The following is a 19,344-nucleotide window of genomic DNA, read 5'->3' as shown; positions in this document are numbered from 1 at the left end:
CAGGGAGATAATTGAGGATGGAGGAGGATTTCGTGGGCCCTGGTTACTACCTTCCATACGAGCCCCGACACCTCCACCCCCATCTCTCAGGAATGTTCCCTGTAGGGCACATGGAGTAGGTTCTGGGGGCAAAAGGGTGAATGATACAAATGCTTCTGATTTGGCCCAAATGCCTTGGGGCCTGAGGGGGCTGTGCCTCTGCCCTCCCTCATAATCAGGCAGGGACAAGAGCTAGCTAGGGCCTTGGCCAGAGGGACGCTACTGCCCCTGCTGACTCATTATTGGCTGACCTGGCCTAGAACCGATAAGGTGATCAAATGACCAGAGGCCTTCAACCTTTATCCTAGCAGAAGTCTCTCATTTGCTTCTTTTCCTCTCAGAGCCATCCAGCTGGGAGGGGGAGGCCAGGGGCTGCCTTCTAAATTTGGTTTACTGGGGGTGGGTGCTCACTGATCAGCACCCAGGAGAGGCATTCCGGGCTTCCATGTTTTCCGCCTCTGTTTCATTACACATTAACTCAGAAAGGGGACAAAGTCAATCACAACTGCCCTCTGACCCTAACCCTCACTCCCCTAAGTCCCATTCCCCTCATGTCTGCCCGATTTCAATTCTCTTTTCCTTTCTCTTGTTTGCCAGTACTGCTCTGCCAAGTTGCCACAAAGGGGGAGGAAAGAAAGTTGGGAAGATGAAATCTATCCACGATGGGATAAAGCTACCAAGGGCTGAGGTCTTGATATGTTAGGGCTTTCCGGAGAAACAACTGCGAGCCCTGCTCTCTTGCTGCATTCGAGGATGGCTAGTCCCCGGCTCTAAAATAATGACTCCCATCTAGGCCTAGGAGACTGTTGGCCTCTACCAAGGCCTGCACCCCCTGCCTCCCACCCCATCATCATGAGTCCCCATGTGCTTATCCTCTTCTCCCCCATTTCTCCAACATGGCCCCTGCCCCACTGGACCCTTTCACAATCCCTGTCGCCTGACAGGGGGTGGGGAGGCAGACAGATATATATCCGCTCCCCAGCCAGGCCAGGCACAGACGCTAAGGACAGACACGCTGACTCGGCAGGGTAAGGGAGCAGGAGGTGGGGGCAGCATCCAGAGTTGACTGGGCTTTCATTGTGGGGAGGACAGGAACCAGGTTGGAGTGGAAGTCTAGGTAGGGATATCCCTGGGGACGGGCTAAAAAGCCTATTCGGCTTCAGGTACCCCACCCCACCCCCTCCTGTTCCCAGGTGACCTTCTCCAGGGTTAGCACCATGAAGCTGCTCGCACTGACAGTGCTGCTCCTCGTTGTCTGCAGCCTTGAAGGTGAGTGTGACATGGAGAGGGATGCCCCCCAAAAAGGAGGGGGCTGGGGTTCCTAGGTGCCATCTGTCTGCTCTCCTATGGACGGATCTGGCAACCAGAGAACTCAAAAGGAAGATCATTTCCCTTCTAAAGCCCAGGAAGCTCATCCAAAGACCTGGAGCTGGACACCTGTTTGGGGAAGGGGCTAAGGGTTGGGTCTAGATACTGGCCAAAGGTTTGGCGAGAGACCAGAATTCAGTGCTGGGAACCCAGCGGAGAAGAATTTATGTGCATGTGTGCAGGGGCCTTGGTTCGGAGGGAGGCAGAGGAGCCAAGTCTGCAGACCATGTTCTCTCAGACCATAAAGATTATGATGGACTTTGGTAAGGACCTGATAGAAAAAGCCAAGACCCTGGAGCTTCAGACCCAGGCCAAGTGAGTCTCAGGGAAAGGGGTTGAGGGGCTGTGGGGCTGTGGAGAGAAAGAAAAGAGGGAAGGTATCAGGAAGGACCAAGCGTAAGGGTGGGGTTTTGAGAATATTAGGTTTAAATTGAAGAAAAAAATATCACCACTCCACTGATCCATGGGCTCCCAGGGGCAGAAGGAACTGCACCTGGAATTTCAATCTTGAGTGTCTGCTCCTCTGCCCTGTGAAGGTCTTAACTCTCCTCCTAGGGCTTTGCCATGTCAGAGTCAACCTAGTACTAGAGCGCTAGAGTTTGGGGACATGGTCAGTCTGTTCTGAGTTCCTCCCAACAAGCTCCCTGCCAGTACTTAGGGTCCCTCACACTGACCTCTGGTCCCTCACATATTCAGGGCTTACTATGAGAAGACCGAGGAGCATCTGATACCCCTGTTCAAGAAGGCTGGAACTGATCTGTTTAACTTCTTAAGCAACTTCATGTCCCTCAAAACACAGCCTGACACCCCGTGAGGTGTTGAGACCACCCACAAACCAGGCCAGGAGCCCCTCTCCCTACCCACCATGTTTTCTATAATACAATAAACATTGAGGAGTCAAACTGTGAGTCTGGTGTGTTTGGAGGACTGGGAGAGGTAGGGATAGTGAGGGAGGAATTGGAGGAAAGATAGAGAAAAATCTACTGCTAAAAGGAAAGGGGCTTTGGTGTGGGGGGGGGGTGAGGGTGAGGAAGGGTTGATAAGCAGATAATGGAAATGATAGGGTAGGGGTACCTGGGACTCCTCTCCAAACCCAAGACATCTCCCTCTAGGCCTGGGAGCACCTTCTGTGGTGGAGCACTAAAGAGCCTTTGCTTTGTTTATGGAACCATGAGAGGAATGAAGTTTAATGAATAAATCCCTGGACTCCTGGGGGTCACAGGAAATAAGGGCACCTCTCAGAATTTCCTCTTAATCATTCTGTGAAGAGAAGAAAGCTTCCAAAAAATTAACCAAGAGGTGTCACCCGTGGCCCTGCCTTTCCTTCTGAGCCACAGGAATGTTGTGCTTCCCCATTCCTGCAATTAAAAAAAACAAAAAGCAGTGCAAGTCTGGAAGAAAAGGTGGGTTCATTTTGTTCCAAATTGTCCCCCTACTGTGGTGCTGTTTTGTTTTTTGGGGGGGTTCTCAGTTGATAAAGAGCAGCCTAATAAAATTTGCCCATTTACTGATGGGAAACAAATGGCTAACTTTTATATAGGTCCTAAGACCAAGCAGATTTTTGTAAAAAGGGAGGGGAAAGGTCACTTGAAATAATATTGATATGGAATTAATCCAGGTCCAAATAGTACTGTAAAATGTTTCTTGTCCTACAATATTATATATGTTAAGACTGAAAAACCAAAACAAAAAAGAAAAAAGAAAAGAAAAGAAAAAAAAGACTGTAAAACCAAGTGGAGAACAGCTGTTGAAATAAACTTTTAGATAAGTTGTCAGCACATTCAATTAAAAAAAAAACACAAAAAGACTTAGGTTCACTCCTCTTTCAAACAGTGCTCTAATGCCTCCATTTAAAATCTCACTTAGACCCTGTCTGGGAAGGAACCATTCCAACCCTCTCCTCCACCATTATGCTTTTTATAGAACTGGTCCAGTAGCTGTCTTAGAGCCTGGAACCAGCAGCCATAGTGGCCATTTAAAGGCCTGACAGGACAGGCACTGACCAGGAGATTCCTTGGCAACCAAGCCATGTGCTCGGGGAAGCTGACCTTCATCTGGGCCTGACGTGTTCTCCTTTGCCTCACCCACCCCCACCGCTATCTGACCGCTAAGGCCCCTCTTGCCGCAAAGCCCACTGAAAACAGCGTTCCCATGAAACCTCCTATGTGGACCTCCGCACAGCCCTGTCACACCAACTCTCTTTCATATTTGGCTTTTTGTCTGTACCAATACCCATATGCATGTATTTTGTGAGTGTCCCTGCCATGATCCCTAAAGACCACTCTGATCTTGAATTGGTAACTATTTGGGGGAACGCATCCAGGCTTCCCCACAACGCAAGCTCGATTCACTTGCCAGATACAGAAGACCAATTGGATACAGAAGACCATTAGAACATCAGGTTCTAATGTCTTTAAATGCACGTAGACTCTCAATACATTACTCTCTACTCCAGCTCCATCGCAAGGCACCTGGCGTCACAGTGTCTCACCCTTCTCCCAGCAACAGTCAGCACTCATCCCTCAATCAGACAAAAGAGCCTAGATGTCAGAGATCCCACTGAGATCAGGGACCGGGTCTGCCTTCCTCAAAACTGTATCTTCAGTGTCCTGCCTAGTCCTTAGTAGAGGCTGAATAAAAATGATAAGTGAATGAATGGAGTCCAAATCTGTGGTGGCTTTATTGGGGGTACTCCCCTCCCATTGCTTAAGAGTTGGGGAGGGAGAGGAAGAAAAGGGTGGGACAAGGGAGTGAGACTAGAATGTAAATGTTATTAATGAATAGCATTGTCTTTCACAGGGAGAAGAAACCACTGGTGAATGTTAATGTGGGACGTGACGTCATTACAGGGGTGGGGTCGGGGGGCATTAATGATGAGGGGAGGAGGGGATATGCATGTGTGGATGCCAACCATGAGGGCAGGTGGAGCCCCAGGACCGGAAGAAGAAAGAGACCAAGGTCATCGGTTGTAAAGCTACTGTGGAGGTTTCTCATGCTTCAGGGTCTCATAAGTCTCCTGGTTCCGGGTGCTCAGGCCCTGGGGGTGGAAGTCAAAGGATGATCAGTAGTCTGAGCCCATCACATGGGCCCCTGCCCACCCCCACAGATCCCACCCCTTCTAAAGGTTACTCAAAATCCCACCCTCTCCTGCTGACTTCCAGGAACCGGGGACAGGTTTACTCACCGTGTAAACTCCATCTGGTTTCTGCAGAGGCAAAGGGGGCGAGGCATTAGAGACCCACACCTCCTCCAGGGCACCTCAGCACCGTTTTCCCCACCCAGGGAGGTATCTGCCCAGGAGTGGCTAGCCACCTTGGACTAGAGGGCCTGTGCACGGATGCTCTGGGATGTAAATATACGTATGCCCGCTTGGCTACAAACACACATGTACACACGCTATACAAATCTCTCGTGTACTCATTGTTACTACACTTGATTCTTCCATCTCGCCTGCTGAACGTTCCACTCGTGGCTTGGCTAGGTGGCAGAGTGGGGTAGGGTGAGGTTACGGGGGAACCTCTGAAGCTTATGCAGGTTGGCATCTGAGGCATGCCCTCCCAGAGGCCTGGCCCCAAGGCTAGAGCCCCACAATGGTTGAGAGCCTGAAAAACAGTCCATCCCCAGGTGTGGGGGTCCATACCTCATAGCTGGTTATCGCTGCCTTTCGCACCTGGATCTGGAGTAGGGGACAACAGGGTGGTCAGTAAAGGGGAAGTTAATGACCCATCCTGTTTCCCTTCAGACTTTTTTGGGGAACCCCTTTCATTCCCGCTCCTCAAATCCATGCCGTCACCACTCTTCGCTTCTCCTTCCAGCCCTCACTCCACCCTGCCCCAATCTTACCTTGAGTCGACAGAAGAGCAGGGTAAGGATAATACCGTACAAAAACAGGATCGCATCCAGGATATAGCAGAGCTGAGGCTCTCTCAGGGCCGCTGAAGGAATAGAGGATGCCCATGGGGCCAGGAGTATCAGGGAGGATGCAGTGCTCAGAGGAGAGAAGGGGCAGGGCTCCGGGAGGTACTGCAAGGCCTGGAGAGGAGCTCTCCAAGGGAAGAAATTCTGCCTTCCTCTCTGGTCTCCTACTTCTCTTGCCTTTCCCTTTTCTCCCCAATTCAGGGTAGAGTAGGATAAGAGGTGCGAAGGGTTCTGTTGTGATGGAAACTGTATGTACTAAGAGTGGCGGACTTCCCCCTTCCCCCCAGCTCCCTCTCTCTCTGTGGCTTCCTCAGGCCCCATTGAGCACTTCTGCCCCCTCAAGGGACCTATCTGAGTTCACTGGGCTGAGATCCAAAACCTCAGCCCAGAGGGCGAAGGGGAGAGGGACGCACTGACAAATTTCTGCACAGAAACCACAGGAGTGTCTCTGCTAAGTCCTGTGACCTGTGGCTGAGGGCTGGACAGGAAGGATGTGAGCTGGGCAAGGGAGAGAGAAGGCAGTAACTCTATTATTGGTCATATCCTAGCCTCAGCTCTGTCTCCCCCACCCCTGACACACACACACACACACACACAAATAAATAAATAATAAAGATACTTTATATAAAAATGAGGTGCTTACTTTCCCAGGCCTGACAGATACCAAAGGCCCTGGACACAAGGCTGGGGAAATGACCTAGCCCAGGCTCAAAGAAATGACCTCAAGCTCTGTAGATTCCACGACCCACTACTCTGCCCTATCACACACTCGCTCACTCCCTCTAGGCCTCTGAGAGGGGAAGTTTGTTGCAATTTTAAAAATAAATAGGATCTGGGCTCTAGAACTGCTCCCAGCCCCTATCAGAAAGGCTCATGGGCACGAAACTGTTCTCAGTAAAGCACTTTTTTTTATTCTACTCTTTCACACATATTGCGTAAATCTCAAAACTACCTTATGAGAGAGACATTATCGCCATTTTATGGATGATGAAATCAAGGCTCCGACAAGTTAAGTAACTCATCCAAGGCCACAGAGATAAGTGGCAGAGCTGGAACTCACTCAGGCTTTCGCCTCCAACACCTGTGTTTGTGTGTTGCCCCTGCCCCCTCATCCTATCGCAGCAAACTAGCAGCTAACGTAATCCTTCCCTCCAACTTCACAGCTGGGCTGGTGGAGCTCCTCCCCGTGCTTCTCTTTCAATTGCCCCAGTTTTCCTGAAGCTTACACACACACACACACACACACACACACACACACACACACACACACATCCCTCCAGCTTAGACCATCCAAAGATACCAAGAAGTAAGGGCTCTTAAATAAACTGACTGGAACCTCAGGGCTGCCGGGACCTTCCCATTCCTGCCTCCATTTCCCAGCTGATGCCAAGACGTCAAAGAATGGGGCATTTCATGTTGTCCACTCTGATAACACTACAATGACACAATGATGACCTACAAAAGCTGTAATTACATGTATTTGGGTTGACCACCCTAGCCTCACTCGCTTCTGAAGGAGGAGCTTGGTACTATTGAAGCAGCTGGACATCAGTCCCCAAAGGACAAGATCAATGGCACCCCACAGGAAAAATAGAGCTTTGCCCCAGACCAGCTCTTCATGTCATACAACCAACCCCTTCCGCTGCTAAACCGAAGCCTCATGGGTGTATCAACCTTGAAAAGAAAAAATTAATACTAGAAGGAGGTAGGAAGAGGACAAGAGTTATATACCAAAGACGGGGACAGGAAAGGAAGAAACTATGAGCAGGAAACCCTAGTGCCCTAGGCGGGCTCAACAGGACCAGTCTCTGGGTCTCTGTGTCTACCACAGCCCTCTGACCAACGGCCCACTGCCAGTCTTCCTCATCTGTCTCTGCCTCACCCTCTACGCACATACCCTGGAGTCCCACCCTGGAGACCAGCTCACTGCCTCTCACCAAACCCGCTCACCTGCTTGTTCAACCAAAAGGAGTAAGAGCAACACCACTGCTGGAATCATCTTGGGCAAAGGGCTGAGGGTCCGTGAGCTGGGGATCAGACGCGCTGCCAGCACTGCGCAGCTGTGATCAGTGAGCAGTTCCCTGACCACAGAGTTCCCCCCTTCCTGCCACGCCTTCTTCAATGCTTTGGCCCCTTCCCCTTCCTGCACTAGACCAGGCGGCTCCCGGAAGGGCCAACTAGGGGAGCTGGGAGTACTGGGCTCTTAAGCCTCAGTCCTCCAATGACCAAGCCCATTAACCCATGAGAAGAAGGGACTCCCATGCTTGGGGAAAGCTAGCTACATCTGCCATCTTTAACTCTACCCCCTGCTAAGAGATATAGCTGTGATGAACTGCCCTTTGAGATTCTCTAAGACCCTTCTATAGTCCTCTCCCTTTCACCTGGAACTTTATCTTCAGCATTGATTTGAGAAGTTTACCAATTTGAGTGGGCAGCAAGAGGATTTGGGCAGGGGGGTACTGCGGGAAAAAGAGGAAGAAAAAAGGAAATGGAGAAGTGGAAAGCACAAGTCAGAGAAGGGGGTGGGGATAAGCAGGAAAAAAATGGTAGAACTAGTCTAGTAAAGAAATGGTTAGTGATCACTCTTACATATCCCATTAAAGTGAGAGATAAGATACTGAGAAAGACATACCAGATGTTTGGATATAGGGGCCGCAAGGCAGCTAATTTATTATAATTTTTCCTTTTCTAGTACACACACAAAAAGCCTGTTAGCTAGGTGTATGTGTACAAACACACAAACACACATTCATTTCCAATGGGGAAGCTGATAAGCAGAGAAGATCAAATGCTGTTCCCCTGCTCACCGATCAACTTCTCCAAACACAATATCTTGAGTACCTAGGAGGTCAGAGAGCAGAGAAAAAAGTGGTGTTACCAAGGATCCAGAACTTATTCTTATGCCCAATTTTCTTAATTGAAATCCACAGTCCCCTTTTCTAGGATGTTTCTACCACACAAGGGCCTTGTACCTATAATAGCGACGACATCTGCCAACATGTGTCCCTTAGACATCTTGTCCAAACCAGCCTAGGGGAATTGAGACAGCAACATATGTTAGGCTAAATTTGCAGGGTAAGATGAGAAGGAAGGAGACTTCATGAAAAAACTTGGCCAAGGTCAATTAATTACTGGAATTAGAATTATTAGGAATAGTTCTTACCAGGTGGGCAAAACCAGGAGCCTTGATCTTGCATCGATAAGGGCGGCTGCTGCCGTCAGACACCAGGTATACCCCAAACTCACCCTGTCCAAGAAAGAAGGTTGGCCACCTCCATAAACAGGAAGAACGTTTTTCTCCAACAAGAAAGTCTCTCTATTCACCTCCATGTCCCTTCTGTCACTGATAAACAAGCATTTTTTTTAGATACTGCCAAAAAAGCTGATTCATTTATTTGTAGAAATACGTGCTCATTGAGCATGTACTATGTGCTTGATGCTGGAGACACACAATGGACATACTATTGCTGTTCTCAGAAGCCTTATGATCTTGTGGGGGACATGATTTTTGCTTTGTTTTTTAACATTTTTATTGTAAACAACAAACAAGTATGCATTCTTGACATACAAACATTCTATACATGGTGTACAATCAATGGCTCATACTATCATTACATAGTTGGGTAGTCATCACATGGTCATTTTTTTTTAACATTTACATCTCTCCAGCAAAGGAAATAAAAAAGAAAAAAGAAAAAACTCATACATATCCCAAACCCCTCCCTCTCACTGACCACTAGGATTTTAATCTACTCAATTTATTTAAACCTTTGATAAACAAGCATGTATTTGTGTACCTATTTCAGTCACCCAGTCCACGTACTGTCTTGTCCTCCCTCTCCTCACCTTTGGAGCCTCAATGGCAGTATATGTGGCCCCCGGAGGAACTTGGTAGCCCTCAGTATACAGCTTAAAGTGATGAATCAGTGACTCCATGGAAGTCTGAAGAGAGAAAAAAGGGAGTACCAAGTAGTCAGATGCAAACTCTGTCTCCTGGGCCTTTCCCTAGCACAGAAAATAATCTCTATGCAGAAATGGAAAAGCCAATTATCAAATTTATTTGGAAGGGTAAGGGGCCCCAAATAGCCAAAAACATCTTGAAAAAGAGAATGAAGTTGGAGGACTTACACTTCCTGACTTTAAAGCATATTACAGAGCTACAATGGTCAAAACAGCATAGTATCAACACAAGGACAGATTTATTAACCAATGGAATTGAACTGAGGGTTCAGAAATAGACCCTCACTTCTTCGGGCAATTGATTTTCAACAAGGCCGTCAAGTCCATTCAATTAGGAAAGAACAGTCTCTTTAACAAATGGTGCTGGGAGAACCGGATATCCATATGCAAAAGAATGAAAGATTCCATGTCTCCAGTTATTTCTTTTCCAACCAGCTGTTGTACAAATTTACACATATTCTGCCTTGCTGGAAAATGCCTTTCCTTCATCTCAGAGACAGCTGTTAATTCAAATGTTATTTTATATAGGAGTGGGGGTTGTATATATGTCCATGACCAAGGGTTACCTAGAATACCCTGCTATTAATTAAAGGCTCTCTCTATATTCACTCCTTTCAGATGCCCTCCTGGCTGTGGCATGAGAAATAAAACGTATCCAGTTGGTATTCTGCTTGGAAAAAAGAAAAAAAGAAGAATGAAAGAGGACCCCTATCTCATACCACATATAAAAATTAACTAAAAATGGATCAAACAAAATAATGTCTACCCTCAGGGAGACTAAAAGCCCACACATAAGTCAGTCGAGCAAAAAAGATAGTAAGAGTAAACGGAATAAAAGAAGAGAGCTATGGGAGGTTAAGAATTTTACAGTGAATTCTTTCAGAAAGGAAACTTGAAAAGCAGCATCTAATCCAAGGATACCTTTCCCCAGACCCCACTTTCCCTCTCCCCACAGCCAACCTTCATCTCTGCTCGCTTTGGAGGAGACACTTTGGCATCATCGACCTTGATCTCCCCAGGAGGCATCTTGTTCAGACACTGTATGATGATTCGAAGAGACTGGCGCATCTCTTCCACCCGACATAGGTACCTGAAGTAAATGAAACAGATTCAGAGCAAAAGAAGGGCAGTCCCAGGGTGAGAAACAGAGCTAAGAAGGATACCCTTTGGCCAACCAGAAAAGACCTAGGCAAATTTTTCTTCCTCTTTTCTTCTACTATAGCATCTCTGCTTAGCTTGGTCACTCATGTAAATTCTGCGGTCTTCTGAGTCTACTATTGGGTCCCTCCCCAAATCCTTTCTTTATTTTCTCAGAACATGCCTTGCAGAATTTCCTTCTTTCACTGTCTTCTTTTAGCACTTTTTGGTCTACACAATGGGTGAGTTCAATGGACCAAAAAAGAAAAAGCAATAAATCTTATTCAGGATTAGTACACAGGGGTAGAACCTAAAGTTCAGTTGAGTGGAAAAAGCACTGAATAGGAGAAGACTAGGCTCAACCTCTATTAACAAAATAAGCCAAGGCTAGTCCCTAACTTTTATGCCTCAGCTTTCTCAGCTCTAAAATAGAGCCAGTTACTAATTCTATCTAAGACAGGGGTAACATAAGAGCAAAATAAGATGTTGCATATGTGAAAGTTCTTTGAAATGCAACCTAGTTTAACACACAAAAGAATTCAAATTGAATAGCTATTGAGAGGTAGAGTAAAGAAGTATGTAGCAAAGAGAAAAGTCAGGCAGGGGATACTAGCTAGACAATGAGCTAGGAAAGGATCTGGACCTTACCTATCATAGCAGTCCCCGTGAGAGCCAATAGGAACATCAAACTCTACTTGGTCATATACATCATAGGGCTGGGTCTTCCGCAGGTCCCACTGGATGCCTGAGCCCCGGAGCATCACCCCACTGTAGGGAACATAATGGAAATAAGAGCCATGTTCCAAAAACTAAGAAAGGAGGCACATTCTCCCATTTCATCTCTCCTTTTCCTTCCCCCACATTCAAGATACAGGATCCAAACTCAGAACATGCCAAGGAAAGTGCCAAGCATTCCTGAAGACAAGATGGTAGGCTGGAACTCCTCCACCCTCATCCCCAACTAAAGTCCCAACTCTAAGGAGGAGGACAGAGTTAGGCATCCTGGGCAATGGGCAGCCCAAGATCCAGCAGAGAAATTTTATTCCTCTCACCTGAAACCATAGTTAAGTGCTTCCTCTGCTGTTATAACCCCAATGCCAACTGTACGATTTCGCCAGATCCTATTGTTGGTCAGCATCTGTTGAAGAAATTGGGTGAAAAGTGTTAACACTCTTCATAACAGGACACCTCTGTATTTCTTTACACTGGGGACTAAAACTCTATAACCCATGCTTAGGGGAAAAGAGAGATTTTTCCCATTGATTCCATCTTACCTCTTCTAGCTCATCAATTCGAAGAGAGAAGTTCTTAGAAAAGTTATAGATGTCATCCATAAGCCCAAGGGGTAAGTCCTAGAAGCCAAATGGAGGATGATAGCAGAGGGTCCACTAAGGAGTACCAGCTGAACCTCCTCCCCCAGGGCTATAGGGACAGCTGGGCTTTGCATTTCAACCACCACTGCCCTCCAGTAGCCACAGTGAATACAAGCATGAACTAAATGTTCGCAGAGAGTGGGGAGCTCGCTCACCTGGTGCACTCCTCCTGGCCGGACATAAGCAGCATGCATTCGAGCCCCAGACACTCGCTCGTAGAACTCAAACATCTTGATAGGACACACTGGGAATTAGTGACAAAGTCCTGGGCCCCTAAGGCCAACCACATGGTAGTCTACTCTCCTGCCCCCTGTCTTCTTACACCCAACCAACCCCTCATGATACAGAAATTTCTAAGAATATAACCCAGGTTATATTCTATACCTTCTCCCCCTAAACATTCTCCCCATGTTCTCTTTTTCTTCCTTTTAATCTGACTCCTTTATACTTCCCCTACTCCTTTTCCTATGCCCATTGCTTCCTCCTTCCCATACCTTCTCCCTTTCTTCAAACATCCAGAAGAATGGGGTCATGGCCCCAATGTCCAGTGCATGTGTGGTTACAGCCAAGATGTGGTTCAAAAGCCGTGTGATTTCTCCAAACAGCACTGTGAAGAGGTGAAGACAAAGGAGAAGAGAACGGTATAGGAGCCAAGGAGAGCCTGGGGTCTGAACACTATGTTTGGACTTAATACTCCTAAAATGGGGGCCCTGTACTGCGCTCAGAGTGAGTGCAGGAAGAAGGTGACAGGGCGTACCTCGGATCCACTGTGCTCGGGGCGGAGGCTGGATGTTCAGCAACTTCTCCACAGCCAGTGAGTAGGCCTGTTCATTACACATCATGGACACATAATCTAGCCGGTCAAAGTATGGAAGGGCCTGGGAAGAGGGAGAAATCTGGGTCACACCCAAAGACCTAGGAGCCCCAGTCTGGCTGCTGGAAGCCTTGCTCTCAGGGGGCCTCAGAAATCACTGCTTCCCAGTCTCAGGAGCACTAGCAAGGCATGACAAAATATCCCAAAAAACAGCGGTATGCCAGTTAATGTTTCACACTGGCTCTCTGAAGAGGTGGGAAGAAAAACACTGATTTGTAGTGCTTACCAGTTTCCCACCATGGCCAATTTTAAACTATCAACATTATGTATTTGAATACAACCTTGGGAAGTGATGTACAGTAGCACCCCATTGTATGGTATTTCCACGATACAAATATATTAACAGTTGTGTTTAACAATCAGCTCACAAAATTCCTACAAATTTAACAATATTTAAGCCAGTATGAGCTGGCTCCTGCATGCCACTGCCTATAATCCTCGAGTCTGAGTGACTCTGTTAAAGATGAGTTCCTCGGACTTCATCTCCCTCTTTCCTTTCAAGTCTTTAAAAACTGAGTTATTCCAGCTCATAAGGTTTGGAGCATGATGCATACAACCTACAATCAAGTGTTAAAAAAAATGATGAATTTGAATAGACAGAATGGTATAGCTAATATGTCAAAGGTTAAAATTGGCGAATCTAGTTATCTGGGGATAGGGATGGGTTATGTTCAGTTCTCAGTAAGTGTTCTATACTATGTTTATAAATGTTCTGTAAATTTGAAAGTATTTCAAAATAAAAAGTTAAAAAATTAAAAAAAAAACAAAAAAAAACTGAGTTATTGAAGAAGAAAGGGGTCAGTCTCAGTAGTATCTGGGAGTGAGGGATTTAAGGAAGACAGAGCCCTGAGAAAGATGGGATTTATTTCTGGTAGGGAATGGTCGGGTTAAGGATGGTTTTTCCCAGAGAATGCCAAGAAAGCAAAGTCCTGGCAGTCTTCTGAACCAGCTTCGGCTTCCAGGAAAGAGGCGGGGCTACGATGCCCCTATTTGGGACAGCCTGTTCTTGTCCTGATGTCATTGTGACGTGGGATAATACTACAGGGGTTAATGCACAGACTGTGGTTCAAGTAACCACCATTGCCTGGACCCTCTGGGAGAATCACTAGAATGTTCTTCTCCCCAACTGAGTCTAAATCTTAACCCGTCATCCTCTGTATCAGACCCTCTTTCTTCATAAAAGTAAGAAAAACTTTCAGATTCCTTTCCCAGATCTAACGCCATCAAATCTGACCCTCTACACGTGGGTCACGTAGTTCTCTTTAAAACAGCAGACTCAGTCACAAACCCCCTCACACTGACTCATCCAGTATTCTGCAAACAAACTTAGACAGCTGGAAGATACACGAATCAGCTGTTAATGCTAGAGAACTGACGTCTCTCTCCACCTTCCCTGCCCCCAGGGACACCGGCTTCTGACGCACTAGTATGATATAAGAGCAGGGAAACTGAGGCACTGGAGTAAGGGTAAAAGCACCAGCCAAAAGTCAGTCAGAGAAAACTGGGAGTGTAGCTCCAGCTCCAAAGTTTTACTGCTGGATAAATCAAATCCAGATGACTCAAGCATCCCCTGCTTGCCCCCACACCAACCCCTCTCCTCTCAACTAAGACTGCCCCAATAACTTTAATGGACTGCTCCCCTCAACATTCTCCTCCCTTGGGGTTCTGGGAGCAGCAAACCAGCAAAGTCCCAGGCTAAAGCACCCCAGGACCCATCAGCAGGCTCCCGTCATGCCCCTCACCTGCAGATAGGTCTTGTATTCAATAAGCTTTTCGGTGCCTCGGTGCAGCAGCCCTATGTGAGGGTCACACTTTCGCACCATCTCCCCACTCAATTCCATCACCAGTCGCAGGACTCCATGGGCTGCTGGGTGCTGGGGTCCAAAGTTGAGGGTCAGGTTCGACACCATTGTGTCCTTTGGAGGGTCCACATCTGAGAAGGCGGAAACAGCTCAGAGCCGAATTCTCTTGGGAATCCTCCAAGAGATTGGAAGGAATTAGCCTCTCCCTATACATCTTCTCTCCCATGATTCCTTATCTTGTTAATTTTCTAATCTCCCACATAACCAGAAGAGGGCCATTAGGTGGGGAAGAAGGGAAGAGAGATTTAAGCTTCCTGAAGAGAAGAACCATGAATCTCACTCTTTCCAAGTCTCCCAGAATACCTTTTTAATAAATAATAGGTATTATATTAAAATAATAATTTGTAATATAGCCTGTATTATCCTTATTGCGCCAAACTTTACTGTAAGCACTTTACTTAATTTAATTTTCATAACCATATGAATATAGTATTATTATTATCCCTATTTTACTGGAAAAATTGAGGTCAGAGAATTACAAATGACTTGTCCAGGATCACACAGCTAGCTCAGCTCCGCCCTTCAAAAACATATCTATCTCTTGAATGGCCCATCAATCAGGAAACATATTTAATGCTTACTAATACCAAATGATAGTTTTTACCCTCCAGAAGCTTACAATTTTATTTGGGAAATAAGTATACAAATAATAAATATATTATTTATATTATAAATAATAATAAATATGAAAAACTAGTAACACAGGTCAAACTTATAAATTACCAAGTCAGCAGCTTAGGCATTAAGTATTTAAAGGAAGGAAAGAACACTGTAAAGACTTCATGGAAGTAGGATCTGAGTTGGTTTTTTAATAGAGATAGGTAGAGGGAAGAAAAAGTATTTCAGGCTATGCTCAAATCTTAGAAACAAGGAGTAAATATTTGTACAACTTGGCCATTCCAAGAGGCAGAAAGCTAATGTTAGGAGGCAGTAGTCAAATTGTCCACATCATTAATAATAATTAACACTTACAGAGGACTTAACATGTTAGGCACTATGCAAGTGGTTTATGGCATTATTATCTCATTCAATCCTTACAATAATACTAGGAAGTAAGTACTTTATTCACTGGTAAATGGAAAGTTGATATTTGAAACCCATAACCCACCTTTTCAACCTTCACTATAAGTTTAGTTCAGATCTGCCTATGTTCTTGAGCAAGTTTTAATCTCCTTGCACTATAAATTTCCTCAAAACTGGGATAATACTAGTACCACTTTTGTAGGATTGCTCTAAGGATTAAACGAAATAGTGCATAAAAAATGCCGAGCACATGGTAAGCATCAGCTATTGTTACTGCTATTTTTTTCTTTTAATTATTGTGATAGCATATATACAACATAAAATGTGCCATTTTTAAGTGTATAATTCAGGGCATTACTTTTACAATGCTATGCTACCGTCACCCCCCCAATCTTTTCCATCACTCCACACAGAAACTGTACCCATTAAGCAGTAATTTCCCCTTCCTCTTCTCCCCCAACACCTGGTAAATTCGAACCCACTTTCTGTCACTATGAATTCGCTCATTACAGATATTTCACATAAGTGAAATCATACAATATTTGCCCTCTTATGCCTGGCTTACTTCACTTGACATGTTTTCAAGGTACACTGTATACAGCGTATGCATATACCACATTTTGTTTATTCATTCATCTGCTGATGGATGTTTGTGTTGTTTTCATTTTTGGTGGGATGATGTGAATTATGTGAATAATGCTGCTGTAAGCATTGGTGTACAAGTATCCATTCAAATCCCTTTTTTCAATTTTTGGGGGTATATACCCAGAAATGAAATTGCCCAGTTAACTTGGTAATTTTATGTTTAATTTTTTGAGGAACTACTAAACTGTTTTCCACAGCAGCTGTACCAATTTACATTCCCACCAGCAATGCACGAAACAAATTCTCCACAATCTCACCAATTCTTTTTTAAAAAATAGTTATCGTAATGGGCATAAATTAATCTTGCATTGAAGTTTTGAGAAGCATTTTCCTAACAGCTAATGATATTGAGAATCTTTTTAAGTCCTATGGGCCATTTGTAGATCTTCTCTGGAAAAATGTCTACTGAAGTCCTTGGCTATTTTTTTTAACTGAATTGCTTATCTTTTTGATGCTGAATTGTAGTTCTTTATATATTCTGGATATTAATCCCTATCAGATATAATATTCACAACTGCTTTCTCCTGTTCTGCAGGTTATCTTTTCACTTTCTTGCCAATGTCCTCTGGTACACAAAAGTTCTAAATTTTGATGGTCTACTGTTAAGTTTTTTTTCTGGGGGGTGTATGGTCCAGGAATCAAACCCAGGTCTTCTGCATGGAAGGCAAGCATTCTACAACTGAACCACCCATGCACCCTACTGTTAAGTTCTTGAAAGATAACTGGAAGTGCTTTTGAAGGTTTTTGAGCAAGAGAAAGAATGGCACTGTAAAATGATATTTGTGGAAGATGAAGGCAATAACATTCTATAGGAGAGTTTAAGATGGGACAGATAAGTGGCAAGAACCCATTAAAGAGACTCCTAAAATAATCAAGGTTAAATACAAGATAAGTCTTCACAGGAATGATGACAACAAGAATAGAAAGGGAGAAATGATGAGATGTGAAACATGTGGTGACTTATTGGACAAGGACAGTGAGAGAGAAAAGAACCAAAGATGACTAAAAGGTTTCACTCCTGAGGGATTAGGAGAATGCTGTTACTGATTAAAATAATAAAACAAAAAGAAAGAACTACTTTTGTAGGAAAAATGTTTTGTATTCAGGCAGGTTTTATTTGGGCACCCGTGGGAAAACTATCTTGTCCAGAGAGGGAGTAGGAAATGTGGCACTGAACCTTTGGAAAAAGTTGAAGCTGAAGATTTAAATTTGTTAGGGACCTTCAGGTGTTAACTGGGACCTACTTTTAATTTTCTTCCTGGGATGTCCTTCCTTTCCTTTTCTGCCTCATAAATATCTATCATTATACCTATTATTATTTTTGCTGAATTGGGTGGTGAAAGAAGTAAAGAATGGAGGCTAACACTTGCCTAAAACAAAGAGCAACCATCTAAAATGACAAGAGCCTTGGAAATCAGCTTCAGGTAAGGATGGGTGTGGGTTGGAACCATAATTCTGGGCACTCACCGTTCCAAGGTGGAGGCTTCCAGTGGGCTGTTTCCTTGGTGGGGTACATGACAGCTCCCCCAAACTGCTCTGCCCATTCCACATCTGGCTGCCACTGCCGAGCACCTCTAAGAAGTTAAAGACAAATCCTAAACAAATAACCTGAACAGTGTTTGGCTCTTCTGTAGGAGAAGAACCAATTTCCACTCACTCTCAGATAGGACCAGGAAAAGTTGCCCTCAATCCTTCAGTGCCTGAAGGCTCTGACGCAGAGTTAGTATAGCTTTGGCAGAACAGGCTGGAAACCTAGGCATTCCACTTCCAGTAACAAGTTACACTTCACCCATCGCCCTTGAGCATGCAAGGCTGGGAATCCTAGCTCCTTTATATTCATATCCCCATCCTGGAGAATATGAATGATGGATATTTATTCAAAGTCCCAAATAAGACTAAGCTAAGAAGTAGGGAGTGTAAGAGGGTGAGAGAGCATGTGTAAGCATTCTGTCTCCCAGACTGAGCTGGCTGAGCACTGGGTTACTCAGGTATAACCGGGCAGGTGCACTGGGGTCTACCCGGGGTGCTAGTTTGCATTACTCCTTTATCTCCATCAGGGGTGCTTTCCTCTTCTCCTACAGTGACCCTGTCTCTAAGGAGATTCTTCACCACTCATACCCTAGCCGGGGTCGGAAAAGGCAGCGGAGCATACACTAACACTAACGTTGAAGGGCAGGATCTCCTAGCCCGCTGATTTTACACCTGGAGAACGAGTCAAGACCCTCCTCCCTCCCGCGGCCAAAGTGGGCACCACTGCATCCCGAACCCATGACAACAGGCCTAGAGGAGGGGTGACAGGCCTGGCCCATTCCTTCCTAGGGGTCACAGGGCCCATGGAATGTCCCGCCAAACTGTTTTCCACAGCTTTCGAGAAATCCTAGCCTTAGGGAAAGCGCTCGAGAGCTTCCCTCGATCTCACCTGCAGGGCTGAATCGGCAGTCTGACCCCAGACCCCGTCCGCAGCACCAGGGCCGTGACGCCCCGGAGGCTGCACAGAACCCTCAGCCCCGCCATCTTGCCCGCTGCACACTGCAGGAAGGAGAAGCGGGCGGAAGTGACTCGCGCGCGCCTCCTTGGGGGCTTCTCGCCTATTAGCAAAACGGAGCCGCCCTTTTGGAAGCTGGCAGGGTTGCGGACCGCGAACACGATAATATCCGGGTTCTGAGCCTCGGCTTCACTTTCGTTTAAAGGACGGGGACTGCGGTGATCTTCGCTGAGGACGGTTCTTCCCATTGCCCCAGGCTTGGCTTTTCTAGGCGTGAGCCAGAGAAACTTCCTTTCCTTCCAGGGACAACAACTCACTCTTTCACGCTCTTCTCGCCGAGCCCGCCTGCGTGTACCTTAGAAAGTGCCCTTCCGCAGGGTGCCCAGCACACACTGGCGCAGCGGGCTCCTTCCCTGCCCCCTTCTCCCTTGGTTGTCTTCCTGCCTAGTCCTGCTCGCAGCTGTGTTTGAGCCCTCCCTGCTCTTCTGGCTTTCTCGGTTATCGCCCCATCCCTGAATCCAAAAGATTCGGAGGAACCGAGAAAGCCAGCAGCGCACCCCTCTAATTTCCACATGCCCTACCTGAATCGGGTTAAGGAATAGGGGCCCGAGGGGCTAGGCGGGCCTGAGAACTCCCCCTAAACCAAACTTAAAAAGAGTA

General features: G+C 46.0%; 3 protein-coding genes across 3 annotated transcripts; 1 reads left to right on the top strand and 2 right to left on the bottom strand.

The window, feature by feature from the left end:
• Positions 1-955: 955 nt before the first annotated feature.
• Positions 956-2,309, top strand: APOA2 (apolipoprotein A2). Its single transcript, XM_077155732.1, has 4 exons — positions 956-1,067; positions 1,233-1,308; positions 1,590-1,722; positions 2,104-2,309. Exons 2-4 carry the CDS (start codon positions 1,257-1,259, stop codon positions 2,219-2,221), a joined length of 303 nt encoding a protein of 100 aa, XP_077011847.1. The 5' UTR covers positions 956-1,067; positions 1,233-1,256; the 3' UTR covers positions 2,222-2,309.
• A 1,750-nt stretch (positions 2,310-4,059) lies between these two features.
• FCER1G (Fc epsilon receptor Ig) lies at positions 4,060-7,463 on the bottom strand. Its single transcript, XM_077156679.1, has 5 exons — positions 7,276-7,463; positions 5,251-5,342; positions 5,048-5,083; positions 4,592-4,612; positions 4,060-4,444 (listed from the first exon to the last, which is right to left on the bottom strand). The coding sequence occupies exons 1-5, from the start codon at positions 7,322-7,324 to the stop codon at positions 4,382-4,384; spliced, it is 261 nt and encodes an 86-aa protein (XP_077012794.1). The 5' UTR covers positions 7,325-7,463; the 3' UTR covers positions 4,060-4,381.
• Positions 7,464-7,969: 506 nt separating this feature from the next.
• On the bottom strand, positions 7,970-18,751 carry NDUFS2 (NADH:ubiquinone oxidoreductase core subunit S2). Its single transcript, XM_077156678.1, has 14 exons — positions 18,619-18,751; positions 17,667-17,773; positions 14,412-14,602; positions 12,553-12,673; positions 12,290-12,402; positions 11,951-12,025; positions 11,697-11,774; positions 11,475-11,560; positions 11,071-11,190; positions 10,246-10,375; positions 9,172-9,267; positions 8,489-8,572; positions 8,298-8,355; positions 7,970-8,166 (listed from the first exon to the last, which is right to left on the bottom strand). The coding sequence occupies exons 1-14, from the start codon at positions 18,711-18,713 to the stop codon at positions 8,129-8,131; spliced, it is 1,392 nt and encodes a 463-aa protein (XP_077012793.1). The 5' UTR covers positions 18,714-18,751; the 3' UTR covers positions 7,970-8,128.
• Between the last annotated feature and the right edge of the window lie 593 nt (positions 18,752-19,344).

This window comes from Tamandua tetradactyla, chromosome 4 (assembly GCF_023851605.1).
Source record: "Tamandua tetradactyla isolate mTamTet1 chromosome 4, mTamTet1.pri, whole genome shotgun sequence".
Taxonomy (NCBI): domain Eukaryota; kingdom Metazoa; phylum Chordata; class Mammalia; order Pilosa; family Myrmecophagidae; genus Tamandua; species Tamandua tetradactyla.
Note: the sequence above shows the minus strand (reverse complement) of the source record. Positions and strands in the feature narration are given on the sequence as shown.

Excerpts from the sequence above, each read along its gene's own strand:
- APOA2 (XM_077155732.1), top strand. The coding sequence starts at position 1,257 with ATGAAGCTGCTCGCACTGACAGTGCTGCTCCTCGTTGTCTGCAGCCTT. Across the intron at positions 1,309-1,589 it reads CGTTGTCTGCAGCCTTGAAG|GGGCCTTGGTTCGGAGGGAG; the intron begins GTGAGTGTGACA and ends GCATGTGTGCAG. Across the intron at positions 1,723-2,103 it reads GAGCTTCAGACCCAGGCCAA|GGCTTACTATGAGAAGACCG; the intron begins GTGAGTCTCAGG and ends TCACATATTCAG.
- FCER1G (XM_077156679.1), bottom strand. The coding sequence starts at position 7,324 with ATGATTCCAGCAGTGGTGTTGCTCTTACTCCTTTTGGTTGAACAAGCA. Across the intron at positions 5,084-5,250 it reads TGCTCTTCTGTCGACTCAAG|ATCCAGGTGCGAAAGGCAGC; the intron begins GTAAGATTGGGG and ends CCCCTACTCCAG. Across the intron at positions 4,445-4,591 it reads AACCAGATGGAGTTTACACG|GGCCTGAGCACCCGGAACCA; the intron begins GTGAGTAAACCT and ends TTCCACCCCCAG.
- NDUFS2 (XM_077156678.1), bottom strand. The coding sequence starts at position 18,713 with ATGGCGGGGCTGAGGGTTCTGTGCAGCCTCCGGGGCGTCACGGCCCTG. Across the intron at positions 11,775-11,950 it reads GGCCAGGAGGAGTGCACCAG|GACTTACCCCTTGGGCTTAT; the intron begins GTGAGCGAGCTC and ends TTTGGCTTCTAG. Across the intron at positions 8,356-8,488 it reads CTCCTGGTTTTGCCCACCTG|GCTGGTTTGGACAAGATGTC; the intron begins GTAAGAACTATT and ends CAATTCCCCTAG.